The 12243-nt window shown below is 40.5% G+C and overlaps 1 protein-coding gene across 2 annotated transcripts in view; it reads left to right on the top strand.

Annotated features, from left to right (window-relative positions):
• The window catches only part of FBXL2 (F-box and leucine rich repeat protein 2), a 56776-nt gene that overhangs the window by 33785 nt on the left and 10748 nt on the right, over positions 1 to 12243 (top strand). For both annotated transcript variants that reach the window (XM_032181559.1, XM_032181560.1), the window contains one exon: positions 4507 to 4637. In XM_032181559.1, the coding sequence (XP_032037450.1) occupies positions 4507 to 4637 (131 nt within the window). The remainder of the gene's footprint in view (positions 1 to 4506; positions 4638 to 12243) is intronic.

Below are 12243 nucleotides of genomic sequence, written 5' to 3' on the forward strand. Positions count from 1 at the left end.
AATGAATTTAGTTGCTGCATACTTAAATAATTCAAATTGTACATCTCTGCAGTTTGCAGAATTTTATGTGGAATAGATATCTAAATTTAGATAATTTAGATAATAGATATCTAAAATGAACTGTCTATTCCACAGCTGAATGTAGATTTGGAGTGTTGGGTTATTTTTCCTCATTCCACCTTTTGACTCTAGCAAGCTCCAGAGTATGAATTAACTGTTCATTCAACTCAGATGAATTATGTATGTATTAAAACATACAGTTTTACAGATGTAGTTCATATTCTCCCATATGTTAAGGTCAAACATTTTGCTCTGTTCGTAATTTTAAGGTTTCTAATGGAGCAGAAGCCATATTGTGGGCTACATAATGGAGAATAAAATGGAATGTCATCATAACATGATGATTCAGAACCATCTAAGTAGCAGAAGGGCATGTTTTTTTTTTCAGCATTAATGAAAGAATACATTGATTTGTAATGAAATAACTGGGAATCATACATGTTTGTTTAATTCTACTTAAAGAATACACAAAAATTAAATTTGCTGTGGTTTATGTTTGCTTTTTTTGTTGTTGTTCCTGATGTGACTTTTTAGGAGTGGAGAGAGATCTTTTTAGGCTTGAAATGTATTTAAGTCACTCTTAGTAAATCCTTAGTAAAGTTTGAAATAAATTAAAGTTTCAGTTTTTCAGTCATACAACTTCAAATGTTTGTTTTTTTTTTTTGCTTTTGGAAAATTTTCTACAGCTTTATTGCTAATTTATTGTGTCATAAAATCTGCTTGGGCTGAAACATTGAAATCTGTTTCCTCAATTAATGTGGCATGGGACCATTTTTTCTTAAGATTTGATGGAAATTTTTGATTAAATTAATAGACTAAAAAAAAGTTTTGATTATTTTGAAGTATTAGGGATTATTACAAGTTAACTTAAATTTTGAAGAAATTAGGAACAATATGAATACAAATTTTAAGCTTCAATGAGGCACGTCTAAGGAAAGAAAATTCTCAGATTTTTCAATCTGAAATTTGTTTCAAACCTTTAACTTTCTCAGAAAAAAAAAAAAAAAAGGAAACTGCAGTTGTAACATGATGATAATGGAAATGAATAGAATTTCCTTCTTTTTGGTCAGAACCACAATTACAAAAATAAAGGTAGGCCATAATTTCCTTTCCTTTCACTCTTCATTTTGTCCTCCTCCTCATAGCTTCTTTTTCTGTTGTGTTTTACCAGGGTCTAATGATAGCAGGTTGCAGCCTTTTATGATTTTTTTTGCAGGAGGCTCTTGAAGTCTGATAATACTCAGTTTGATCTCTGCCACCTAAAAGGGGCATTGGCATAGAAGTGTACTGGAGTTTTCAATTGGGCCATTTCCATTGGCCCAATTTCCATTAGTTGTCATGTAGGATTAACTTCAAAAAAAAAAAAAGTTAGTGTTTTTCCTTTTGAATTGTTTGAGTTGATAGTTCGTACGTACTACCTAGTTGTGTGTGCTTTGAAGCTCTATTTCACTAGAGAACTTGCTGTCCTTAGAAGAATACTTCCGGAAGCATTTAGGCTCTTTGTTATCAAAGGGCTAGCATTGATTTTTACACAGCAGGTCTCCATGTGCTTCATATGATCCACACTTTATTTCTAGTGGATCTGTTTTATGATCTTTTTTAAATGGTAGGCCAGCTCCAGTTTCTGTGAAATTAACGTTATAGAATCAAAGGTTTGGGTGGAAGGGACCTTAAAGAGCATCAAATTCCAATCCCCCTGCCACAGGCAGGGACACCTTCCCACCAGACCAGGTTGCCCAAAGCCCCATCCAACCATGGCCTTAAACACTTCCAGGGATGGGGCATCCACAACTTCCCTGGGCAACCTTTTCCAGTGCCTCACCGCTCTCTGAATAAAGAATTTCTTTCTAATACCTAATCCAAATCTACTCTTTTTAAGTCTAAAGCCATTGCTCCTTGTCCTATCGCTATACTCCCTGTCAAAGAGTTCCCTCCCCAGCTGTCCTGCAGGTCCCCTTTAGGTGCTGGAGAGGCCACTGTAAGGTCTTCCTGGAGCCTTCCTTCTCCAGGCTGAACAACCCCAACTCCCTCAGTCTTTCTGCATAGAGAGAGATGCTCCAGCCCTCTGAGAATCTTGTGGCCCTCCTCGGACTCATTCTATACATCTATGTCCTTCTTGTGGGGGTGCCCCAGAGTGGCAGTGTTCCAGGTGGGGTCTCACGAGAACAGAGCAGAGGGGAACAATCACTTCCCTCGCCTTGATGGCCACACTGCTTTTGATGTAGGTCAGGACATGGTTGGCTTACTGGGCTGCAAGCACACATCACCGGCTCGTGTTCAGCTTCTCATCAGTGAACACCCTCAGGTCCTTCTCCTCAGGCCACTCTCAATACATTCTATTCCTAGCCTGTGTTTGTGCTTGGGATTGCCCTGATCCAGAAGCAGGACCTTGCACTTGTCCTTGTTGAACCTCATAAGGTTTGCACAGGCCCACCTCTCAGGCCTGCCCAGATCCCTCTGGATGTCATCCCTTCCCTCCAAGTGTGTCAACCACACCAGACAGCTTGGTGTCATCAGCAAATTTTCTGAGGGTGCACTTGATCCTACAGTCCATGTCATCAACAAAGATGTTAAACAGCTCTGGTCCCCTTACTAACTGCTGAGGAACACCACTTGTTATTGATCTCCACTTGAACCATTTGATGTTGAGCCATTTGACATTGAGCCATTTGACGTTGAGCCATTGACTGCAACTCTTTGAGTGCAACCATCCTGCCAATTCCTTACTCACCAAGTGGTCCACTGATTGTCATAGAATTACAGTACGGCTCGGGTTGGAAGGGACCTTAGGGATCATCTAGTCCCAAGCCTCCTGGTAATGTGCAGGGTTGCCACTAGATCAGGTTGTCCAGGGCCTTGTCCAACCTGGTCTTGAACATCTCCAGGGATGGGGCATCCACAAGTTCTCTGTTCCAAATACTGATAAATTCCAAATACTTCTGGAAACTGATTATCTGAAAGGTACCATCTTTAGAGTGTAGAAGCTTGTAGATATTTTTGGCCACTTTTCTTTCCTGAGAGGGATATAGGCATTGAAATCACAAGTAATTTCAGAATAAGAGCATTTCTGTATATTACTTGAATGTTTTGCCCATCTGCAGCAGCAGCATAGAGTTTTATGTAGTCCCTACCTATAAAATAGTTCATTTTCCCAATAATAATGTCATGAATCTCTCTCAAACAAAACAAAAAAAAAATCCTGAAAATAGCAAATTTTGAGTCAAAGCCAGAAAACGCTTGATTTACATTGGACTTTTAATAACAGTAAATATTATTAATAAAAGCTTAGCTTCTATAGCTAATGCAAGTCCTTATGGATCCACAAAAAGAAGACAGGATTTCTAGCTTTCTGTCTGGAATAATTTTTATATGATAGAACAATTTGCAAATTCAAACTGCTGCTATTAAAAAATGATGTTTTGAGGGGATCATAAGGTGATGTCCCTTTGTGCTGAAATATGATTTCTCATCCTGTTTTCTTCTACGAAATGTAATGTTTGTGGTAATGGTTAGCCTCAGAAATATGCTATAGTGGTGTTATCATACCTAGATGGGTGGCTTATAAAAGGAATGTGTGCTTTAATTTGGAAGATGCTAGCAGGCTTTGCTACTGTTGCAAGAGTAATACTAGTTCAGGAAATAAAATAGGCTTATCTCACTGTGAAGGATCAGTCCATTCAGCAGAAAAATTAAATTTCTTGGAGTAGGAGTGGGAGGAGGGAAGAACACCTTCCAGAATAGAGTGCATATAAATAAATATTTGCACACACATATCCAATAATCTAGTTCCTATTGCTGTTTTGTGTGCAGCTGCATTGGGGCTATTTATTACAGCATCTATTTCTGAGAGAATTTTTTTATTTGTCTCCCAGTTTGAGATTTACTTTTTTTAAGAATATCTAGTACAGAACACTTCTGACAAATGAAAAACCTAGTTCTTTGAATCAAACTGTAAGTGAAGGATTTTTATCCATGGGTCTTGTAGCTCCAATGTAAAACAGGTAGTTCCCTGTCTTGCATTGAGATTTTAAGCTCTCTTTTGCATTGTTCATAAACTTACCTGCAGAGTCATTGGAATGAAAGACCTGAACTCTACAGGTGTATAAGAAATAAGATACTTGACATGATGATAACTACAATTTGGAGAAAAAATAAAAAAGTGTTATGTGAAAATTATAAAGCAAATACAAATTAAACAAGACTTCCTCTGTTCTTCAGACTGCCTTTGAGCAGTTCTCCAGGTCTGTGGAAAAATGCATAAGTAGGAAACATCTGTGTTGATTATCTTCAGTGTTATCAGTGAACATGGTATCATGATGTTATGTTGTGGTTGAAAAGCCACAAGTTTCCATGGTTATATACAATGTGACACAAAGTTCAGTAATATGACTTGATTTTTGTTCTTGACAGATGACTTGATAACTTCAGCCTTTTTCTGTGTTGCAGCAAATTTCAGATGAGGGTATTGTAAAAATCTGTAGAGGATGCCATAGACTTCAGTCACTGTGTGTTTCTGGCTGTAGCAACCTTACAGATGCTTCTCTCACAGCACTTGGTCTAAACTGCCCAAGGCTGAAGTGAGTATGTCATGAGCACATCATATGTATGTCATGTTATTTCTGGCCTAATCTAAGAAATTCACTTCTGAAGATAATGGCAGATATCTGCAGGTTTGATTTAGTTTTGTGTTGTTCTGATTACCTTTACAATCAAAACATTAAGTTAGAGGTACCACCTGAATCTAAACTAGAGGGCTGGTTCTCAGTGTAGCTATCATATGAATGTAGTCCACTGTATATAAGAAAACAAAAATAATATGACAAGTAAACCATCTTGAACCTAGTAGTTCAATTCTGTGCTTTTAGCTGAATGTTGTGTACTTATGAGCCAGATGAAAGAAGATCTAAAGCCTATTTTTTAAGGTAAAAGTATCTGTAGTTGTCTTTTGATATTTTTAATGTGGTTTTATATGATTTGTCTTGAAAAAAATAACATTATAAAGTATAAAAAGTTATACTTAAGTATTGTATTTACAGATTTTGTTATAAATGCATTTTTAATATGCTCTGTAGTAATATGTGTCCTGGTATTCTTAAACAATGACATGGAGTGCACTAATGCCACTGTAAGCACTGAGGACTTGTGTTTCTGGGATAAATTTTGTGTATCGGGCTCAAAAGCTGGTTGGAATTCTTGTCATCTGAGGCTGGTTCTTCTCCAACCTTTTTGTTAGTATCTGTTAGGGCAAGTGCTAATATACTTTTAAAACAGCAAATTACAATGTGGAGTTAAGGTATTGGCTTTGTCTCCATCTTGCACATTCCAGGGGCTGGATCTGTCAGTGGGATAGCACTGAAGTTAGTTTTAATTGGAGCCTCCCCCAGAGCAGGGAATCATGCTGCTTGAGGGATGTTTGCATTTGGCTTCCCTCCCCTCAGCAGCACAAAAGGGCTGGGAGAAGGAAAACAGCCATGGCTTTATTATGTCATTACCATATGTGAATTATCTGTCAATTAAAAATAATATAAACGTTCACATTGATACAGTTTGTATTTTCATGTATATTATGGTGGTATTCTCTGAAGTGGGGAAAATTTCAGCGTTAATAATGAAGTTCAGTTGTGCAGCAGGTCTAGTTGAAGAGGCAAGTAATACGAATTGTAAGGTCTAATTTTAATATAAACAAAGTCAAAACAAAAGATCTTTGGATGACACTAAATTGCTATTTCTGACAGGAACATGCAGGAATTGCCACTTTTTATTCACGAATCACAAATGAATGGAGCAAAACAAAGTTTATAAAAATTAGGGGAAACTACATTCAGATGCCAGTGTGCAGTATGCTGAAGATCAGAGTATCTGTCTGAATTAAAAAGAGCTTTTGTCGCTTTAGGAAACCTTTTCTTAAGACAACTACAAAGTGATGGTCTCCTTCGCATAACCATTCATACTCACAAGAGCTTATGTATTCCTATGTTGGGGGCTTAGGAAACTTTTGTCACACTTAACTGTATTCCTTAGGAAGTTGTGCTGTTATTACTGGTCTTATGTGATCGCTCCAATTATCTCAATGCACAGCTTACATGGGAAATTAAAGGAAGTCTAAAGTGCTATTAATTGCACAGTTCTTTCTAGGGTACAAGCTTAGCAAGAATCATTTTTCTTTAGAAGAATATTTAATATCTTATAAACAGGAAATAGTCACTCATGCAGGCAAGCCTGCATTTGTTATGAAACCTGTTAGTCCCTGTCTGGGCAACGAGCGGGAAGGCTTCTGCTGTTTTCCTCCTGTAAAGAGGTAAAGTATAAGGAAAGGAAATTGACCCTTTGCAGTGATGACTGCCAAGGAGCCTGTGGTGGAAAGATTGGTGATAGATCTAGGCCTTTGGATCGGTGTTGAAAATACTTGATTTAAAACAAAGCAAAACAAAACAAAAAAACAACTTGGAAATCGAACAGTAATGTAATTCCAGACTTGTTCATGCCTTCTGAGTATTTTAGTGTTGAGTATGAAAGAAAACTTGCAAGAACCTAACTCTCATGCATCTGTTGGATATGCTGGCTGTGCTAGGAAACTTTTGAACACTTTCAGTGTTGTGCCACTCTCACTTGACTTTGGGGTTTTCAATGTCCTACTATGTTTTTTTTGTTTGTTTGTTTGTTTTTTTTTCCTCTGGGATAGTGCTGTGCTCTGCAGCTGTTACCACTCTTCTGGAAAACAAATACTAAACTTGGCCAACTCCCGTCAGCTGTTTTTTTCCCCCACGTCAAGATACGGCAGTCTCCTGATAGCTTTTGTAAAATCTACTGTAAGTGCTAGATACCTTTTTTCTATTTTTTTTAAACTTTTTTAGTGTTAAAATACTGGTAGTTTTTTTGGTGAGGCTTATTGAGAAAAGCACCTGTGAACACTGCTGCTTCCAGAATATCTTTGTCTAGATATGGCTGTGAAAATTAGGATCATGTTGCTGTTAGCCCCACCAATGTTGTTGCACGCCTGCTGCTAAATCACAAACAATAAGGAGAGGCGCTGTGCAGGGGGATGCTCCAGGTGTGCCCAAAAGACATCTGTAGATGATGAGTGCTGCTGTGAGGTCTGTCTTAGAGAACACTCATTTATAGGAATAGGGAATCCACTCTGGGGTATAATTTGCCTGTTCAGCTCCTATGCTAAATACTTTGACACAAATCAGTGGATTAGAGGCCAGCAGTATCTGGGGAAAAAAAAAAAAAAAAAAAAAAAAACAGAAATCCCTGGAGCCCTCTAAAATTAAATACAGTCACTAAAATGAAGCAAATATTAAAAAATCACTCATTTCTGTGCAGACCAGTGCCATTCTACTGGTTTTTCATACTGGGACCTGACGCAGTGTGCCGGTATGTAGCTCATTCTCCCCGTTCTGCTCTTCCGACTGACTGCTCACCCAGTTTCAGGAAGGGTAGAGCTGCTAGTCTTCTGTTCTCTTATCCCCTGCTTCATTGTTCTTCAGAATGTTTCAACTGGTTGTGCTGTAAGTAGCATCCCCACTGATTTGCCCACTGTAGATATCATTATTTTCCCCCTTTAAAGTCAGAAGTGTAGGGAATCTAATGGTTTTCAGAGTAGATGGGGTTAAAAGCAAGTGAATGATGAAAGGAGTAAGAAGGGTAACAAATGTGACCTGAATTATGCTAATTATGCTTGTTGTTGTTACTTATGGGTTGTTTGGTTTTGTTTTTCCTTCTTCCTATCTGGTACCCAAGGTAATTTTCAGATTAGCTGAGTGTTTTGTGATGGGTTGCTAACTGCCCTTTAGGGAAGGGGACAAAGCCCCCAGATACAAGTGTATTTACAAGTGTGTACATGAGTGTGGAAAGAACAATACATAGATGTTACAAACATCCATTTGGAAAGTAGTAGCTACTCTTGTCTTTTTGTGAGTTTCCTTCTGAACCTCATAGAATAGTGCTCTGGAAATGGTTATCAAGGGTGTATAGCCTGTGGGGCTGCTTGCCTCTAAGCTCAGCTGTGCACTTGCTTAGAAGAGATTGATTCATCAAAGTCAGAGGTCCACATCCCACAGTCTGATGCAGTTTTATTTTTCTCATGGGCACAGCATGGCTTTTCCCTTTGCACTTTGTTCGTAGCAAGAATGCTTTCTTATGACGTCTTAAACTAGTTGACAGATCTAGATGCCTCTGAGTGCCACCACAGCAAGAGTTTCTTTGTCCATCTTTCTCTTCCTCCTTCCCTACCACCCCCCAGTAGAAAATGTTTGCTGTGGTAAATGAAAAAGTTGCACATAACTGTGCTTCTGATACCATAGTGCTGTGCTTTCTCCTTATTCATCTTGATACTTATTCTACTTGCAAAGTAAAAAAAAATGTTCATTAAAAGAAAAAGAAACAAAAAACACATCAATGGGATGGGGGCCTGGAGTGCTGTTTGGGGCAGTTGACCCTTGTTTTGTCACCACTGTTTCCCACTGCCTATTGAAATAGTGCTGGATTTATCTTTCCAAAATATTCAGTGTTATTTTCTTTAAGGTTGTGCTTTTGTAGTTTGTTGAGGAATTTTTGAAACAGCAAGGAGGCCATGCCTTGCTGTGTCTGAGCAAACCAAGCAACCAGGACGACTACGAGGAGTTGCCATTACGATGTTCCCTTATTGCCCGATTGAGGAATTAGAAATATTGTTGCCAGCAGCTGGCTTCAAGGACAAGATCTACATGACTGCTAATCACAAGGGGGTTGTTTTCTTGCAGTTGTTTGTCTGAGTGCTTTTGACCAATAATCTTGTGTGAGACACTATCCGCCCCTGCTAAATTTGCTATAAAAGTCAGGCTATTCGGGTAATAAAGGAAGAGCATGATCTGACCGTGTTGGTGTGTCATGTTTTTTGCCGTTCTTCCTGCAACAAATGGCACCTGAACACGGGGAGATGCGGAACGGAGACGCAAGCCGAGCAGCAGGTGGTGATGGCGGCCACGCAAGCTTTAGTTGTACTGTCTGGAACTGACAGAACACCTAGTGCAAAATCTAAAACCTCGGGAATGTAGCTGGCACGGTTCTTATCATCGGCTCCTGTACCCACCGTGGTTCGGGGTATGACCCCTTCAATAAAGGAATCAGCGGCAGAAATAACTAAGGTACTGTCGGAGCAGAGTGCTGATGGGGAGTGGGGATTGCCCCCCCCCACACCTTGCGCTGGAAAATCTTGATGAAGCTGCGCTGCCAGCATCTGTGCCGCTGCCAGGCAGCAATAAATCCACTTGGGATGCTTCGCCAATGAGAGGTGCAGCAGCAGCTTCTGAGAATCAACATTCAGTGGAGGAGTTGTTCCAAGAATTGTTAGAAAAGTTGGAGAACTTAAAAATTAAGGATTTGGATGAGCTTCCTCTCTTGTCTGCCCCCTCGAAGCCGAGTCCCTCGTTATCCATGGCTACAACATTGGCACTATTACCCGTGGCTACAACGACATTGGCACCAACGAGGGACAGGTGGTCCAGCATGATATGCGATGCCATCATAGAAGGACAGTGCCACGCCGCATCTTTGGCCTGTCCTATTATTGTCATGGCAGCCACATGATTGGAAGCTTTTACAGCAAGCTTGAAAAACGGTTATGGACTATGATTTGCAATCCAAGGCAGCTCGACAGATAGTTCAGTGGATTTTCCAGGCAGACCTGATGTGTCCACTTGACTGCCAAAACTTGGCGCACTTATTGTTAACTCCTTCGCAGTTGTTATTGTTTGAAAGGGAATGGTTGTGGTTGACACCAGGGGGAAGCGGGTCAAATACGTCAACCAGGGGACCCTCTGTATGGGATTACTGCAGAGATGTTAATGGGGACGGGTCCTTGTATCAATACCCAGGTTCAGATGCAGTTCCCTGCGATTATTCATGAAATAGCTGCACAGCTTGCACTGAGGGCTCTTCTTGGTCTCCCAGGGGAAAAGAAAGCACCTCCATTTGCATCAGTACAACAGGCCCCTGGGGAATCATATGCTAAATTTATCAATCGGTTGTGGGCAGCAATTCCTGATCATCCTGATCTAACAGCGAAGCCTAAAAGCAGTGTGTTTAAAATGCTTGCATTTGATAATGCAAACCCAAAAACTCAAAATATCTTAGTTACACTGCTGCGAACTGCACCGGTAGAAGATATGTTGGAAAGGATAGAGAGCGCTGATTGGTCCAGGCAAGCATCTGTGGTGGCACAGGCTGTAAAGGACTGCCAGAGGTTTGCTTTTACGGTACCCTCCATTAACAAACAGGCCCCGGCAAAGTGCTATGAATGGCTAGTGCTTCCGCAGGGGATAAAGAATTCCCCTACGTTATGTTAATTATATGTGGCCTGAGCATTAGAACCAATTCAGACAGCGTGGTGTGACATAATTATTTACCATTATATGGGTAACATTCTGTTTTGTAGGCCAGAATGCTTCCAGGATTCAGATTTGAAGTTTATTCAGAATACGTTGGAAGCAAAAGGGTTGACGATAGCCCCAGAGAAGGTTCAGCAGAAACAGCCATGGCTATACTTGGGATGGAAAATAACAGACTCTACTATTCGTCCACGGAAAGTTGATATATCTACGGTGTTACATAATTTGACAGATGTACAAACGTTCTTGGGTAATATTCGGTGGGTTCGGCACATTGTAGGGATTACTAATGACAATTTAGCTATATTGTTACCTTTATTGTGAGGAAGAAGTGCAGAGCAAGAGGTTACATTAACCAATGAGCTATGGCAGGCTCTTTCACAAATAGTTTCTAAGGTTGCAGCTGGCTCTGCTTGCAGACATATAGCAGAAGTTGCACTCTCCTTACTAGTTAGCAATCATGTGTCTCATCCATTTGTGGTGCTTGGTCAATGGCAAAAAGAAAGGGAGAGAGTAAGGGGCAACAAAGAAACAGTGTCAGGAGGATGCCACTGACACTAACAGCACTGGTGATAGGAATAGCAAAAGTGAAACAGGAGACAGCAAGAGTGGAATGATAGGACAGGATTTTTGAGTCCTGGAGTGGATTTTTCTACCGATTCAGCCAAAAACGAGTGTTCAGACACGGGCGGAAGCTATCGTGGAGTTAGTATGTAAGGGTCGTTCCCAGAGTATTGAGATCAGCAGGCAGGAACCAGGAGATACTAGTATGCTGATGGCTCAGAATCATTTGGAATGGTGTTTGCAGGAGTCCATGCTACTACAAGAAGCTGTGTTAGGTTACCTGGGATTGGTACATTCCTGAACTCCAAAGGGGCCTCTCTGGCAAGTCATAATATCATATAAATGGCAGGTAATACTACAACTCTCATCCCGACCAGTGGTGGGCCTCACTGTATACGCTGATTCAGGTGCAGCAAGTGGGAAGTTGCTGATGGTGATTCTAATACTGTCAGCAGTGCTTGCGCTCGTGACCAAGATCGAGCCGCGACAAAATCTGTGGGTGACATGGGCTAATCAGACTGGTATATCAGAATTTTGTCTGTCCATGGCATCATCATCCACGGCATCATCCACAGACCTGTTCAGGATTTGCCTCATAGGTATACCTGTGTATGACCCTTCTGAGTTTGGCCAGTATGCTACCCACAATTGCTGCAGTGCCTCATGTGTAGCTGCATGCTCAGCGAAATTGATAAATTCACTTACTGTCTTGCTGCCCTGGGATCCACAAGAGTTACAGTTACTTGGGTATCAAAGGATTGGGAACACATCATAGAATTGGACTCAAACATGTTTTGTGTTCAGTAATTTACAGCAAAGATTAAATCCTTTCAAAAAACACAATCCAACAGGGTGGACAAATGTGACTTCAGAAGGGACATACAGGAACAGAAGTACAAATAACACCTGTGGTTACAATGACACTGCTAGGCAGGTTTTGGGGGCTTTTGGCACGGAGACAAGGGGTAACAACTATAGCATTTGGAATAATCGTACAGCTATGGCCCTACCTCCTGATGTTTTTCTGGTTTGCCGGGATAGGGCTTGGCAAGGTATCCCTGCAAATGCTATCGGAGGTCCATGTTACTTAGGTAAACTTACTATATTTGTTTCTAGCTTGTCACAATTGCGTAAGATCACTAGACATAAACGGACATTGCTCACACCAGATTGCAATGATAATGTTGAGTTGCTTGGTGTTGCGGCTAGAGCGGCATTAGCAATTTTTGTGCCAGGAGTAGCAAGTGCG

Source organism: Aythya fuligula, chromosome 2 (genome assembly GCF_009819795.1).
Source record: "Aythya fuligula isolate bAytFul2 chromosome 2, bAytFul2.pri, whole genome shotgun sequence".
Classification (NCBI taxonomy): Eukaryota; Metazoa; Chordata; class Aves; order Anseriformes; family Anatidae; genus Aythya; species Aythya fuligula.